The sequence below is a fragment of the Carcharhinus amblyrhynchos genome, chromosome 5 (assembly GCF_965287045.1).
Source record: "Carcharhinus amblyrhynchos chromosome 5, sCarAmb.v2.hapA, whole genome shotgun sequence".
Lineage (NCBI taxonomy): Eukaryota > Metazoa > Chordata > Chondrichthyes > Carcharhiniformes > Carcharhinidae > Carcharhinus > Carcharhinus amblyrhynchos.
The window spans coordinates 22,554,277-22,571,934 of NC_137328.1; the positions used below are offsets into that span (position 1 = coordinate 22,554,277).

At 41.2% G+C, this 17,658-nt stretch overlaps 1 protein-coding gene across 4 annotated transcripts in view; it reads right to left on the reverse strand.

Moving 5' to 3' along the window:
- Nucleotides 1–17,658, reverse strand: part of zdhhc21 (zDHHC palmitoyltransferase 21) — an 84,656-nt gene that overhangs the window by 26,635 nt on the left and 40,363 nt on the right. For all 4 annotated transcript variants that reach the window (XM_080188535.1, XM_080188534.1, XM_080188536.1 and 1 more), the window contains one exon: nt 9,764–9,875. In XM_080188535.1, coding sequence (XP_080044661.1) covers nt 9,764–9,875 — 112 coding nt within the window. The remainder of the gene's footprint in view (nt 1–9,763; nt 9,876–17,658) is intronic.

The following is a 17,658-nucleotide window of genomic DNA, read 5'->3' on the forward strand; positions in this document are numbered from 1 at the left end:
AAAGAGATAGATAGAAGGGAGGTGGATTAGCTCTACAATAGTAACATGGGAAATAGGAGTAGGCCATTTGGCCCATCAAGCTTGTTCCACCATTCAAGTAGATCATGGTTGATCTTCTACCTCAATATCATTTTTCCACACTATCACTTGATATTTTTAATATTTAAAAATCTATTCCTCTGTGACTTGAACATATTTGATGACTGAGCCTCCACTGTCCTCAGGGATACAGAATTCCAAAGATTTGAATCCTTCTGAGTGAAGGAAATTCCTCCTCATCCCAGTCATAAATGGTCTGCCCCTCATTCTGAGGTTGTGTCTCTTGGTTCTAAGACAAAAATAATGACTATCGAAGAAAAGCATGTAACTCACAATATAGAAACTAATTCCATACAAACGGAGTTAAAAGACAAGGGGCAGATATTATAACAGGAATATACTCTAGCCCATCAAATACTGGAAGGGAATTGTAGAACAAGGTAAGTCATAGATACAGGATAATAATCATGGGGAATTTCAACTACCTCCAAATAAATTGGTCAAAAAAGGACTGAACTGACAAATACTGAGATCAATTACAAAGCACAAACTATAATCTGTAAAAATAGCCTGAGAGAATCACAAAACAGTGCTGCACTACTGTGCATTTGCATTCTTTAAAGTTTATTTATTTGTCACAAGTAGGCTTACATTGACACTGCAATGATGTTACTGTGAAAATCCCCTTGTCACCACACTCCAGCGCCTGTTCGGGTATATTGAGGGGGAATTTAGCATGGCCAATGCACCTAACCAGCACATCTTTTGGACTGTGGGAGGAAATCGGAGCACCCAGAGGAAACCCATGCAAACACGGGGAGAACGTGCAAACTCCGCACAGGCGGTGGCCCAAGCCAGGAATCAAACCCAGGTCCCTGATGCTGTGAGGCAGCAGTGCTAACCACTGTGTCACCGTGACGCCCTTCAATCTGATGCTATCAACTTTTGCCCATCTCTGTTGCCATTTACCAAAGCCTTGATAATAATTCTACATAATGGATGAGAGAGATTTAAACATGGCAAACATGTGAGCAACACTGCTTTGTAGTGATTGCAAATAGTGAAACATGCAACGTTCTGTGGAGGAGAGACAGATCATTCATTATAATATTTAAATAGGACACCCATAATGCAGTTGGGAGCAAAATATAAAACGTACTCCCTGGGTACAAGAAATCAGTAGTGAAAGGGAGAGGGAAGCTATCAACTTCAAAGATAAATGCTGTTTCCAGCACTTCTGATGGATCAGGACTGCTCCCCCTAAATTAGCAAGGATGCCTTCAGCTTCTCCCATGCCAATCACTGCCTTTCTCTCCCTGAAGCCCCAGTTTGCCCCTTCTGCTGCGGTGGCCTTTTCCCTCGAAGTACTCTCTCTACCCTCTTCCAGAGCTGACATACAACCTGTCTCATGTTACTGAGTAACATCCACAGGGGTTCCTATCTACACTTTCCTGTCATTGCTATTCCATCCCAGCTGCTAACCAGCCTGTCAATCTGGCCGGCTGTCAGGTGGCAACCCAAAGAAACAAGTGAGATTGAGTTCCCGCCATGACATTTACCAGGATCTCTGTGGCCAAATCTTTCCAGGTTCTTTGTCTGGTTTTTGGGCTTTTCCTGCACCCTCCCTCTTTGTAAGTACTGGGGGAAAAGAATTTATCGAAGACCCAAACCTTCAATTATTTCATTATATTAATTCCTCTGAACACGCAACTAGAAGGTGACAAGATATGAATTATATGTGATTTTTTTAAAAACTAAATTTGATTTAGTTATTAGTGTGACAGTAATGAAGTTACTGCGAAAATCCCCTAATCGCTACACTCTGGTGCTGTTCGGGTACACTGAGGGAGAATTTAGCACGGCCAATATACCTAATCAGCACGTCTTTCAGACTGTGGGAAGAAACTGGAGCATCCAGAGGAAACCCACGCAGACACAGGGAGAATGTACTGATTCTACACAGACAGTAACCCAAGCCGGGAATCGAACCTGGGTCCCTGGCATTGTGCAGCAGCAATGCTGACCACTGTGTCACCTGGACAACAGACTAAATTAAGAGCGCAAAAGATAGAGGAGGAAAAATATGAATTTTCCTTGTAATGTGCGCAAGTATAAACACCCAAGGGCTCTCTAGACTTTAAGACAAAGAGACCAGAAACAAGGTGGAAGTGGAGAAAAGAAGCTGCAAGCAAACAGAAAAGGTGAGCTCCAAAACAATCTCTGCAAAAGAAAGTAATGTTCTGAAAGTACAACAGGAATGTGGAACATCAAAGACTTTTTCAAGGGTTTTAGATTTGTGGTTATTTTCTGAATGTTATTTATATGATAATGCAATTGGCTCAGGAAGAATAATAGTAATTACTTTTTAGAAAATGAATTCACTGGCTATAATTGATTGAAATTGGATATTAATTTGGTTGCTCTTCACTTGACACTGACAGCCTTTCTTTCAGCACATCAGTAACTTTAAATTAATTATTTGAGTTTTTGAAAGACGTGACACATTTCTATGCAGAGCAGACTTAATATAACCTCAAAAAATGTGCAAGGCTATTATTACACCACCATATATTTTAGGTTGCTAACATGCTTTTGTGCAGAATTTTTTTATTATTCATTCATGGGACATGGGCGTCACTGGCTGGCCAAAATTTTTTGATGTGGAGATGCCAGCATTGGACTGGGGTAAACACAGTAAGAAGTCTCACAACACCAGGTTAAAGTCCAACCAGTTTATTTGATAGTAAATCCACAAGCTTTCGGGGTTTGCCCCTTCATCACTCACCTGACGAAGGGGCAAACCCCAAAAGCTTGTGGGTTTACTATCAAATAAACTGGTTGGACTTTAACCTGGTGTTGTGAGACTTCTTACAAAATTTATTGCCCATCCCCAGTTGCCCTCGGATGGCAGTTGAGAGTCCACCACATTGCTGTGGTTCTGGAGTCACATGCAGGTCAGACCAGGTAAGGACAGCAGGTTTCCTTCCCTAAAGGGCATTAGTGAACCAGATGGGTTTTTCTGACAATTGACCGTGGTTTCACGGTCATCAGTAAATTCTTAATTCCAGGTTTCTTTTTTATTGAATTCAAATTCCACCATCTGCCATGAACAGGTCCCCAGAACATTAGCTGAGTTTCTGGATTAATATTCTAGTGGTAATATCACTAGGAAAACTGAATACTAAACAAAACAGAACGAAAATGCTAGAAACTGCATTTACAAGAGGAAAAGATTGGAAAATTGTTTTCTGACAAACAAACTATATTCAAAGCATTAAGTCCTAAATTGTCCCTTTCTAAATACACACAGGCTAACTATGTTTTGTCATCATCTCTCTTTGTAACAATGAATATAAAATAAATTGGATTATGTTTTCCCATAAACACTGATTATGTACATGAACTTTCACTGCTACAAATGTTTTCTTAAGCTGCCCTTTCATCATGGAAGTTTCTTGCTAAAGATTTATAAAGATAATTACAGTTATTTTCTCTGAGGCTGAACAGGTCATACAATTTTTAAATGACAGAACAATGCCACCCAGTTCGTTATGTTTATAGCAGCTCTTGTACAACAATCTGATCAGTCTCATTCTCCCTCTCTATCTTTGTAGCTCTGTAAGTTTATTTCCTTCAATAGCCCATCCAATTTCCTTTTGAAATCATTCATCATCTCTGCTTTTACCAGCTCCAATTCCAAGCCATTATCATTCTTCCTCCTGTTCCCCTGGAATCTCTTGTCTAAAATCTTAAATCTGTGCCCTCTAAGCCCTGTACCATCAACTAATGGAAACATGTCTTCTTTGTCTACTTTACATAGACCTGTCATAATCGTGTACACTTCTATCAGATTTCCTTTCAATCTCATTCTCCCAAGGAGAACAACCCCAGTGTCAACAACCTAACATTATTGCTGAAATCCTTCATCTATGGAATCGTTCTGGCAAATTTCCTCTGCATTATTGCTCTGATCCTCACATTCTTCCTAATATGTGGTGCTCAGAGCTAGACATAATGCTTTACTTTTGAACTAACCAGAGATTTATAAAAGGTTCAGCATAACCTCTATGAGGATGTAAGTAATGGAAACAAGTATGGATCATTTGACTCCTTAATCCTGCTCTGCCATGGAATATGGTCATGGCTGATCTGATTGTGGAACTCCACCTTCCTGCCTACCCTCCATAACACATGACTTCTTTCGTTGATCAAAAATCTGTCTAACTCGGTCTTGAAGCTGTTCAATGTCCCAGCCTCTGCTGCTCTCTATGGAAGAGAATTTCAAATACTAACAACCCTCAGAGAAATAAAATCTCATCTCAATCTTAAATTGGGGACATATATTTGTAAACCTTGTCACCAATTCTCAGTTCCATCCTAGCATCTCCCCTTTCAAGCCCCTTCAGAATCTTAGATCAATTTTCATTCTTCAAACCACCCCTGGTCAAGCTTTGTCCATAAATAACAGAGGAGATGTCAGGGGTAAGTTTTTCACTCGGGGGTGGTGAGTGAGTGGAATCGGCTGCCGTCGGTGGTGGTGGTGGTGAACTCATAGAACATAGAACATAGAACATTACAGCGCAGAACAGGCCCTTCGGCCCACGATGTTGCGCCGACCAATTAAAAAGCAATGACCCTCTAACCTAAACCAATCCCTTTCCATCCATAAACCTATCCACGGATCTCTTAAATGCCCCCGAACTTGGCGCATTTACAACTGCAGCAGGCAGGGCATTCCAATCCCTCACCACCCTCTGGGAAAAGAACCTACCTCTGACATCCGTCCTATAACTACCACCCCTTAATTTAAAGCTATGCCCCCTCGTGCTAGCTTTCTCCATCTGAGGAAAAAGGCTATCACTGTCCACCCTATCTAAACCTCTAATCATCTTATATGTTTCAATAAGGTCCCCTCTTAGCCACCTTCTTTCTAACGAAAACCTCAAATCCCTCAGTCTCTCCTCATAGGACCTCCCCTCCGTACCAGGCAACATCCTGGTAAACCTCCTCTGCACCCTCTCCAATGCCTCCACATCCTTCCTATAATGTGGGGACCAGAACTGCACACAATACTCCAAGTGCAGATGCACCAGAGTTTTGTACAGTTGCAACATGATGCTGCGGCTCCTAAATTCAATCCCCCTACCAATAAACGCCAAGACACCGTATGCCTTCCTAACAACCTTATCTACTTGATTCCCAACTTTCAGGGATCTATGTACACATACACCTAGATCCCTCTGTTCATCAACACTATTCAGTTCTGGATGAGTACATGGGATTTAATGGGATTGAGAGTTATAGATAGGCCTCTTAGGGAGGGATGTGATCGACGCAACTTGTGGGCCGAAGGGCCTGTTTGTGCTGTAGTGTTCTATGTTCTATGTTATTAAATAACCTAGCCTTAGCTGTTCATCTTAAAACTCAGCCCAGTGAATGTTCTCTAAATTACTTTCATTGCAAGTATGTCCCCCCACCTTGAGTAAATGTGAACTCCAGGGATGAAATGAGAATTACTACCTTTGACATCAAGGCATTTGATTGAGTGCAGCATCAAGAAACCCTAGCAAAACTAACATCGTAGAAATCGGGGGGAAAGCTTTCTACTGTTTGGAATCATTCCTGGCATAAAAGAAGATGTTTGTGGTTGTTGGAAGACAATTATCACAGTCCCAGGTATTTGTTGCAGGTGTTCCTTAGGGTAGTGCCCTAGGCCCAACCACCTTCAGCTGCTTCATCGATTACCTTCTCTCCATCACAAGGTTAGGAGTGAGGATGTCTGCAGATGACTGCATAATTATCAGAACCATTCACAACTCCTCAGCCACTGAAGCAATCCCCATTCACATGCAGCAGGACCAGATATTCAGGCTTAGGTAATAACTGGCAAGTAAGCACACAAATGCCAGGTAACAACCATCTCCAAAAGGAGGCAATCTAACCTTGAAATTCAATGGCATTGCCGTCACTGAGTTTCCCACTATCACTACCCTGGGTGTTACCATTGATCAGGAACTGAGCTAAACTAGCCATATAAACAATATGGCTACAAGAGTCAGTCAGAGGTTGGGAAATCTGCTGTGGGCATGAAGTGGGAGATTTCTAAACAGTTAATAAGATTTTCAGACAAAGTGCATAAGGCACTGACAGGACTACCAGTAAAGATTCTTGAAACAATAAGCTAAAAAGAATAGTTTGCACACATGTGAATGCTATAAGATAATTAAACAAGTAATTATGATTTTAAAACATGTATGCTGATATTTTAATGCATTTTAATTATTGTATGACTCATTGTTTACTTCAGCCGAAAGCAGGTTACCATCCCATCTGAGGTCAATGGAGCTTTGCGTGGTCTGCACCCACCCCCGTGGTGGGCGGGATAGGAAAATTGCCCACTGTGTGTTCAACTTATTCATCCCATGCCAATTGGCTGTTGGCTCATGTTGTAATCCAGAGATCATTAGGTTTATGGTTAAGCCTTTTAATTCGGCTTCTAGCTGCTCATACTCCTTAGCTGAACCTCTCCCTTTGTCCTACCAATGAAAACTGACTCTTTTCTTCCACTTCAAGTTCCTCTCCAGCCCCATGGAGAGGCCTGAACGCTGGCACTGGCTAGTAACACAGCTTTGAGACAATGTATTCCCCTAAATATACTGTCCTCCAAAACAGCTAGGTTTCCTTTTTAAAATGGTCACCCTGCACCACTGTGTTGTGATCAGTTTGCTCATCTTTCATGGAGTACCTGTTCTTGTCTACTCAAGCTGAAAGAACACTGAACCTTTGTTGGGCAAATAGAGGCTGAGGTTCCTCTACTGCTACCTTTTGGACCTCCATGCCTGCCTCACTTGCAGTGAAAAACCCTCCCGTCCCAAGCTACAAATCTGAAGTGATAAGGTATGAATGCCTCCCGAAACAAAATGCCTGCTACCTTCAAAGATCTAGACCTGAACTGTCACGATGCTCTATCCCGGTAAATGTCACATATACATTATCTCTAGAATAATCTTTTAACCTAATCCCATTTAGAACTGCAGTTTAGTCTATAATGCCCCTTCATATCATAAACTTGATTTCTATGTGAGAGTTTGTTTTTAAAATAAAGTGTCCAAGTATCAAAACTCTAATCATCATGCACATATTATAATAAAGTATTCTACAGTAGCAGGTTAAATGCTATTCCTCTCACCAACTTTTACAGATGCACCGTAGAAAGCATCCTTTCTGATTGTATCACAGCTTGATACAAGGCTCCTGCTCTGACCAAGACCACAGGAAATTACAATAAGGTTGTGAATAAAGCCCAGTTCATCACATAAACCTGCCTCCCACCCTTTGACATTATCTATTCTTCCTGCTGCCTCAGAAAAGCAGCCAACATAATCAAGGCCGCCACGCACCCCAGACATACTTCCTTCCAAGGGGAAAATGATACAAAGGTCTGAAGTCACATACCAACCGACTCAAGAAACTTCTTCCCTGTTGCCATCAGAGTTTTGAATGAGCCTACCTTATATTAAGTCGATCTTTCTCTACACCTGAGATATGACCGTAACATTACATTCTGCACCCTCTCCTTCTCTGAGAACAGTATGCTTTGTCTGTACAGCGTACAAGAAACAATAGTTTCTGCTGTGTACATGTGACAATAATAAATCAAATAAATATATATATAGAAGATAAGATTTCATTGCATGGCCTTAAAAAAGAATGAATCTTCTTTCTTAGCTGAAAATGTGAGGAACACAGCCAGAAGGTAAAACAAATGTTGCCTTTATTTCATCTGCAGGGTTTAGCATTATAGACACAAAGAAAGACTGAGGTAATGTCATTGGATGCTACCTGTCTTCACAAATAACTGTTGCTTGTGGTTACAGTAGAATTATATTAGATTATGTTAAATTACTAGAAACTACAACAAAGATGTAATGGTTTTTTATGCTCCACAGCAGCCTCTTCTACTCCTTTCTCCATTGTATTTATCTAGTTTTTCTTTAAATTTATCAACACTGATCACTTCAGCTACTCTCCATAGCAGTAAATTCCACATTCATAGAACTCTCTCAGCAAAGCAACTTCACCTGAATTCCCTACTGGATTTGTTAGTGACTATCTTGTAATTGTGAACCCTGGTCTTGGTCTCCCCTACAATTAGAAACAGTGCTATGTCCACCCTACCAAACACTTTCAATAACCTTAAACACCTTTATCGGGTAGCCCCTCAGCCTTTTCCTGTCTGGAGAAAAGATGTCCACCCTCACTTGACAGGCATAACCACTCAGTCCCAGTATCATCTTTGTTGTTTTTTTATACCTTCCCCAGCACTTACACATCCTTTTAAATAATGTGGAGACCAAAACTTTACATGCTATTCAATGTGTGAAGATTCTATACAAATTTAATATAAATTTGCCTTTTAATTCTATCCCTCAACTAATGAACCAAGTACTTTGTTTATTTTTTTATTAACCTGTCACTAGTTTTATTGATTTGTTTATCTGTATCCCTAGATGATTTTCAGGTTTTATTCAAATTCCACACTTAAAATCTCATTTTCCAAACAGCATGAAGCATTTTAATCTTCCTGTCAAAATGCATTACCAATTCCAGAGTCAAAATGGTTGACAACAGCAGTGTAATTATCAATCCTTTTATACTTCCTATCTGTTAATTGTTAATTATTGTTTATCACCGCTCTTTGTTTTCAAGGTTTATAACCAGTTTGCTATCCACTGTGCCACTTGTTCCCTGACTCCACATGCCCCTTGTCTTAAGTCCACTATATGGTACCTTCCTGTATGCACTTAAAAATTTAAATTTAAAATTTTTACCTTGTAAAATTACACCTCACATACCAGATGTACAAGTTTCAAGTAGCCTTTCAAACATTCAACGGTTTTCCAATGCGGTCTACTTTTTTATACTTCCTATCTGTTGCCCTAATTACCATTATCCATGTTCTCTTTTCAGGTTTTATAACCAACTTGCTATCCACTGTGCCACTTGTTGCCTAATTCCACTTTCTTAAGTCCACTATATGGTATCTAACTGAATTCATTTCGAAAGTCTGTGCATATTACATGCACTGCATTACCCTGGCCTGTTTTTTCAGTCATTTTTTCCAAAGAATTCAATAAGGTTGGTCAAACATGACTAGACATTTCAAAATCCATGCTAGCTAATCTTTAATACTCATTAGGTTTAAAATGTTTTTCTATTACATATCTGACTAAACATTTCATTATGAATCTTCCCACCAACATTGAGTTCTACAGCTTCAGTCACTACTGTGTTCAGTAGGGCAGAATACACAGCCCAGGGGATCAAAGCTTCTTTGGCATTTTGCCAGTATTAGGAATCAGTGCTTTTAGGTTAGTTGTGTAACAAAGTTTTCTTTACTCTGCGTTAACAATTTATGGATGTGGCAGTTTAAATTTCTACTCTACCCAATCTTATCATCTGAGCAAAATCACTAAATGGTAAACAGTTTTGATCTTTGGAGTCTTTACTCTAAAAAGCTAGGTAAAGACCATCTCTGTACAGTTAACTTAGGTTGGAGTCTGAGCGATTGCATTCCTTGTGTGTACTGCATCCATGTTCAAAGTATGTAGTTGCTCTCCGTATCAAACCTTACACCAAGTATCAAATAGACCATGTAATGTATGTGTCTATTTGTTATACATATTTTTTCAATGTCAGGATTAAAAGCTTAAAAGAAGCTTACCATGGACAATGGTGATCCATTTTTCTAACACAGTGCCCACACCGACTGCAGTGGTGAGATCGCTTTGGTCTCAACTTATTGCATTTATTACATGTTTCCCAGTGTTGTCTTTCTGGAACAACAAAAATATGAAATTTTTAAAATTCTAATGATCAACTACTAAAACCTATCATTTTCTCATTAATTACATTTTCAAGGATCCCAAATATTTAGCCAACAGGAAACTTATTCATTTACCAACAATGACAGCTGTTATTATGACATTCAAACATTAGGGAGTGGCCTCATATTTTTAAAAGTTACTATCTCAAGGATTGTTTGAAACAAGACTTTGACAAAATACGAAAAAATTGTGGTCGCTTGACCAAAATTAACTTGAGATAATACATATTATTCCCAGGATCTGCCAGGTCAGGGGCAAATCAATCTGGGACAAGCAGCACAAACAGCACTGTCACCAATTAAGATGTTCAGAATCTTGCCTAACAACCAGTCAACTCAGGTAGGGAGAGATGGGCCAATTTGTTTCACCTGAAATAACATACCTCAGAAACTCTTCCCACCCAAAGGACTAATTTAAAACATGTTATTTTAAGTACATGCATTGTCCCTAGAACTCATCTTTTGTTGTGCACATATACCTATGAAACATGTGTCTTTTGCGATTCATGGACCACAAGTTATCTTAGGCTAAACCCCCTTTATAGTTTTCTGAAAAACCTGTTATTATCTTTTTGATTGCAGTTCAGCTCCACGCTCCTGATCTTTGGGCATCAGGACAGAAGAGTATCGGGAAGAAAGGATGGCCTTGTTGTGGGCCTGTTCTAGGGCCTAGCCAAGCAGGCCACTAACAAACCCAGGCAGTGAACAGTCAAGGGGGCCGTCCATCCCAACTTCTGCCCCTCTCTTCCACACTATGTCCACTGCCAGGTAACCCTGAAAAGGGAGAATGTGGTGTCTGCTTGTACCATCGAGATCCTCTGTGCCTGCTGGGCAATGCGGGGACTGGGCTGTTTGATGAACCCCTTCAATCACAGTTTGTTTTGATGTTTTCAGTTTCCTTTGTGAATCTGTTTTAGTTTGATGCATCCTCTTTTCTAAGGAGCTGCATTTTAATTTCTTCCCGAATATGTCGATTTAGTTTAGTCAGTTGCCCAAGAAGAAGCACACAGCTCTAATGTCTTCAACCTTTTTATCCACTGTTACGACCTGGATGGGGAGCAGTGTGCAGATTATCTAGCCCTACTATTCCACATTAGTTTAAAAGTTTAATTTACTAATCAAAATGCCTGTTTGAGGGAGTGAGTGCTTTCATTGCATTTACATTTCAGGTGTTGTGTTAATAAATGTTTATCTTTTCTTTTGCTTTAAACCTATCTGCCTGCTTCGAGTCTGTTCTTTAAAGTTAAAACACTCAAAACGTCTAAAACACACCCTCCAAAATATACATCTTGTTGTGGTTAACCAAGAGGTGAGGGGGGAGGGGAGAGGGGAAGTTATACCACCTCTCAACATCCATAACTGTATTGAGCTTCTTGAGTGTCCTTGCAGCTACACTCATCCAGGCAACTGGAGAGCACTCCATCACATTTCTGACTTGTACCTTTGAGCTGATGGATTTGGTTTGAGAAGTCAGGACGTAAGTTACCTGCCACAGAATTCACAGCCTATGACCGGCTCCTGCCACCACAGTATTTGTGTGTGGTTTGTCCAGTGAGGTTTCTGGTCAATTCTGGTCGGGTTGCCGATGGTGAGGATTCAGCAATAGTAACGCTGTTAAGGGGAAATGATAAAATAGCTGCCATTCCTGAGAGAAGACAACAGATCAAGCAAGTCTCTTGGAACAGTGCCTCAGTAACCCTGGTAACTGGTTAAATGATGCCGGCCTTGGACTGGGGTAAGCACAGTGAGAAGTCTCACAACACTTAAACCTGTTGGATTTTAACCTGGTGTTGTGAGACTTCTAACTGGTTAAATGACAGGTTGATGCTACGACTCACTGGTTTTAGTAGTAGAAAACAGAGTCATGACAACAGAAATCTGAGATTCTAAGATGGCTGTCAAAGATTGAATGAAGCTGCATTACGAATATGTAATCTCATGATTTATTAATTTCGTCTGAGGATTGACCATTTTTCATGTAAGATACTGTAACGTAGGAGTATCTGGATTGAGAAGCTGGTAAACAGAAGCAATTGCAATTGAAAGGCTGTTCTATGTTGATTTAATAAGGTCAGAGATGGAAGTGGAAAAGTCACTAAACAATATTACATTATTTAACACATTAGTGTATGACTAACTACAAGTCACAGGAATATAAACAGTGAATACATGTTTTTTTTTACATCTTGAAGTGGAATGTATATACACACTGTGAGTACTGGAGCACATGTATGCATTTTAATCTAGGCTTGTCAAAGTACAGCTCTCGGGCCATAAGAAGCCCCTCATTGTGGTCCCCGGATCAATTGTTGAAAAAGCCGGTGAGAGATGGGTCAGTGAATTTGCAGATATCTGAAGGGGACTGTTACCCAATCATGCTCTGTTTCTCCCCCGTGTTTGCTGCTGATAGGTTCATGGGAGAGACATAAGCTGCGATCAGAGGAGCAGTCAACACCAGGAATTGAGAATAGGTGAAGATAGGGAAAGGAAGAGAGACTCAGGGTATGCTTTTCCATGGCTCAGGATGCTTTCTTCCCAGCTCCGGCCCCCTTCCCTCCGCTCCAGCCATGTCCCTCCTGCCTCTTTGCACTCCTGTATGATTTCAAGAAGAAATTAGATACAGCTGTTGGGGCTAAAAGGATCAAGAGATATGGTGGGTAGGGGAGAGGGAGGGGGTGGAGGCAGGATCAGGATATTGAATTTGATGATCAACCAAGATCAGAATGAATGGAGAGCAGGCCCGAAGAGCCAAATGGCCTGCTCCTGCTTCTATTTTCTACGTTTCTATGTTTTCTCCCAGCAGGTACAGGTGTTTGGGTACCACTAGGCCTCAGGCCTCACTACAAGTTGTTTCTTTTCATATGCCAGCTTTTTAAACACATTCATGTTTAACACTGAGTCAAACTCTAAGTTGTGACATCTTTACCCATGGTGACAACGGGACGTCGACAATTGCCTCAATAAGGGATTTAAATGATTCATGTGGTTTCCCAAAGCAAGGAGGATTTTTAAGATTTGGAGATAGTTAGATTAAATTTGTTTTGGTTGGGTTTTATCTGTGTGACTTCCTGCCATTGAGGACGATGAAATCTGCTTGGGGAAACAGCTTTTTGACAAGTGAGAGAGAACCTGCCAGGAGCTGTAGACCAGTAGCAGAAGGCGACCTGAAATCAAGAGGGGTTTCCAATTTTGAGAAAGCAGTAAGGCCCAAGCTGGAGCTGGGATCCAGAATTATGAGGAATTGGGGGCAAATTGGAGGGTTGCTTAGCTGGATTTTTTTGGAAGGGCCCCAGTGAATCTCATACTTCAGAGAGTAACAGGAAGATGTAGCAGAATCAAAGTGAATCCCTTCGGGGTGATTCTCCAGCCTGCTGCACTGCTCAAGTAGCGTAACAGGGCAGGAGACATCAGTGGCGGCTGTTTCTCGGGCTTCCTACTGGGTGTCACGACCTCTGCAAGTCTCTGGCACTATGATTTCCAGCTTTATCAGCTCCGTGCCGCAAATCGGCATGAAACTGATTTCAATATGGAAATTACTATTTACATTTAATTAGTGGGCCAGGCACTGAATTCTCCAGGCCCGCTACCATCACTCCATCCAGCCAGGAGTGATTCAAAGGTGACAATTGTGCCAATGAAGATAAATTATTGCATGTTCTGCAAAACATTAAATGATTCAGTGTTTTGAATCACATTCTTTCCTACACTTGTTTACCAATGCACTCTTATATCCAAGCAGTAATTCATTTGGTATTGAAGACTCCAGCCTTTAAAAGTGTTTACAGCCATGTGGACTTTACTCTGCCTTAAGTCCACGTGCTCCTTCACATTATTTGCTTTCAAATTTCTTGGCAGGGAACCCGGCAAATATTAACACATTTGTGGGCAGCCTGTGCCTTAGCTTTTAAAAGACAAAATAACTCAGACGGCGTGGTGGCACAGTGGTTAGCACTGCTGCCTCACAGCGCCAAGGACCCTGGTTCGATTCTCAGCTTGGGTGACAGTTTGCACATTCTCCTCATGTCTGCGTGGGTTTCCTCAGGGTGCTCCAGTTTCCTCCCACAGTCCAAGGATATGTGGGTTAGGTTGATTGGCCATGCTCAATTGCCTCCTAGGGTCAGGGGTCAAACACGTGGGGCTACGGGGATAGAGCCTGGGTGGGATTGTGGTCGGTGCAAACATAATGGGCCAAATGGCCTCCTTCTGCACCATAGGGATTCCATGATTCTATGACAAAAAGGCAGTGTGAAATACATAACAAAAATATCTATTTCATATTTAGCGACAGAAATAATGGTCGGAATTCTCCAGCCGTTCACGCTGGCGGGATTCTCTGATCCCACTGGCAGTGCATCCCCACCCATGGATTTTCCACCAGCACGGTTTAAGTGTTAAGTATTAATGCCACAAGTAGTCTTACATTGCAATTAAGTTATTGCGATAAACCCCTGGTCGCCACACTCCAGTGCTTGTTCGAGTACATTGAGGGAGAGTTTAGCACGGCCAGTACATCTAACCAGCATGTCCTTTGGGCTATGGGAGGAAACTGGAGCACCCAGGGGAAACCCACGCAGACACAGGAGAATGTGCAGTCTCCACACAGACAGTGACCCAAGCCAGGAATTGAACCCGGGTCCCTGGCACTGTGAGGCAGTAGTGCTAATCGCTGTGCCAGTGTGCTGCCCTCACGGGGTGAGGTGTCATCAATGGGAATTCCCATTGACAGTGGCGGGACCAGAGAATCCTGCCACAAGCAAACAACGTACCACTTCCTGCCGGTGGGAAACATGATGGGAGGTCAGAGAATATGCTTGTAAACCAAAATTACGGAAACAAATCAGTGACCTGGCACACTGCAGAAACTACTTGGTATTCACTCAGGTCTGTGGCCCAGTTTGAAAATCAACATTAATCATAAGACTGTAGAAGGAATAAAATCAGAGATCAAGCTGAAACATTTCCAGTCCACAAGCATGTCATACAAACACTGAGGTGGAAATTCCTGCAGGGAAAATGGAGACCCGAATGCAAAAAAAAGTAGAATTATTATAAGGTTAAAACCTGGCAAATAAGAGAATCAAAGAATTGTTATAGTGCAGGAGGCGGCAATCTGGCCATTGTGTCTGCACCAGCTTGTCAAATGAGCAATTCACCGAGTGCCATTCCCCTACCTTCTGTAACACTGTATATTCTTCTGTTTCAGATCAAAGCATTCCCTTTTGAATGCTTCTGCCCCACTAGTAGGCAGTGCACCCTAGACCTTAACCACATACTGCATAAAAATACAGGGAGGATTCGCAATAAAGTAGATGAATTAACAGTGCAAATAGAGTTAAACAGTTATGATATAGTTGCAGACACATGCCTGCGAGGTTAGGAAAGCTGGAAACTCAATACCCATGGGTATTCATTATTTAGAAAGGACAGACAGAAAGGGAAAGGAAGTGGGGTAGCATTGTTAACAAAGATGGAGATCAATTCAATCGTGAAGAAGGATATCAATTCAATCGTGAAGAAGGATATTGACTTGGAAAATCACAATGTGCAATATGAATGGATGGACTTAAAGAAACACCAAAAGGCAGAGAATGTTGTTGGAGGTTGTCAATCAACCCCCAAACAGTAGCAGAGATGTAATCAAAGGTATTAAACAAGAGATGCATGTATTAAGGGTATGACTGTAATCATGAGTGACTTTAGCTTACATATAGAGTGGACAAACCAAACTAGCAATGGGGAAACTTAATGGAAGGGGTTGATGGTTGACAGGCATTGATTAAAACTGAAAGAACCCACGCATGAATTACAGCAGTTATTCATTCCAGTCTGATGCAAAAATAAAGGAGGAAAGTTGGCTCAACATTGGCTTACAAAATAAATTCAGGACTATATTAAATCCAAAAAGAAGTCATATAAAATTGCCAGAAAGGGCAGCAGGACTGAGGATTGGGAGCATTTTGGAATTAGCAAAAGAGGACAAAAAGTTTGATTAAGAGGGGTAAGAGTATGAGAACAAAATTGCAGGAAACATAGAAACCGACCGTAAAACCTTATATAAATATGTCAAGAGAAAAAGATGAGTGAAGACAAACGTATAGTCAGAAGCTGGAGAAATTATAATGGGGAGCAAAGAAATGGCAGAAGAGTTGAACACATACTTTGGTTCTGTTTTCAAACAGGGCACAAATAACCACTCAGAAATATTAGGGAACCAAGGGTCTAGTGAGAGGAATCAAAGGAAATCAGGATTAGTAAGAAAGTGGTGCTGAGGAAATTAATGAAGTTAAAAGCTAACAAAGCAACAGTGTCTGATAATCTACATCCCAGAATATTAAAGGAAGTGGCCCTAGAAATATTGGATGCATCGATGGTTATTGTCCAAAATTCTATAAACTCTGGAACAGCTCCTACAGATTGGAAGGTGGCAACGGTAACCCCACTATTTCAAAAAAGGGAGAATTACAGACCAGTTAGCCTGACATCAGTAATAAGGGAGATGCTGGAGCCTATTATAAAAGATGTGATAACATAACATTTGGAAAACATTAACAGGATTGGATAAAGCCAGCATGGGTTTATGAAAGACAAATCATGCTTTATAAATCTACTGGAGATTTTGGGAGTGTAACTTGTAGACTAGATAAAGGAGAACCAGTGGGTGTGGTATATTTGAACTTCAGTAGGCTTTTGATAAGATCCCTCATAGTAAGCAAACGTAAAGCATGTGAGATAGAGGTAATGTATTGGCATGGATCCAGAATTGGCTGACAGACAGGAAACAGAGAATGAGAATCAGCGGGTATTTTTCTGAGTGGCAGGAAGTGACTAGTCGAGTACCACAGGGATCAGTGCTTGGGCCCCAGCTGTTCACGATATATTAAATGACCTGGATGAGGGAACCAAATGTAACATTTCCAACTTTACTGACAACATAAAACTGGGCAGACTTATGACTGGAGGATGTAAGGAAGCTTCAAGATGGACAAGTTGAATGAGTGAGCAAACACATGGCAGATGCAGTACAACATGAAGCTACACATTTCGGTGTGAAAAAGAGAAAGGAAGAGTATTACTTAAATGGTGATGTACTGGGAAGTGTGAAATCTGGCTATCCTCGTGCACCAGTCAATGAAAGGGAAGAGGCAGGCGCAGCAAGCAATTAGGAAGGCAGATGGTTTGCTGGCCTCCACTGCAAAAGGATTTGAGTTCAAAAATAGGGATGTCTTACTGCAGTTATACAGAGCGTTGGTGAGAACGTACCTGTACTTTTGCATGCAGTTTTGGTATCCCTACCTAAAGAAGAATATATTTGCCATAGAGGGAGTGCAGTTGAGGTTCACCAGGCTGATATCCAGGTCTGTAAGACTGTCCTATGAGGAGAGACTGGTTCAAATGGGCCTGCATTCACTAGAGTTTAAAAGGATGAGAGGAGATCTGATTGAAATTTATATAAAATACCAGCATGGCTGGACAGACGAGATGCAAGGAAGATGTGTTCCCTTGTTGAGGAGTCTGAAACCAGGGGACACAGGCTCAGGGTATGGGGTAGACCATTGAGGACTGGAAAAAGGAAACTTCTTTTACTCAAAAGGCAGTGGACCTAAGGAATTCTCTATTACAGAAGGCTGTAGAGGGCAAGTCACTCAATGTCTTGAAGAAAGAGGTAGATAATAAAAGGCAATGGCATCAAGGGTATGGGGAGAAAGTGGTTGAATCAGGTTATATCGCTAATC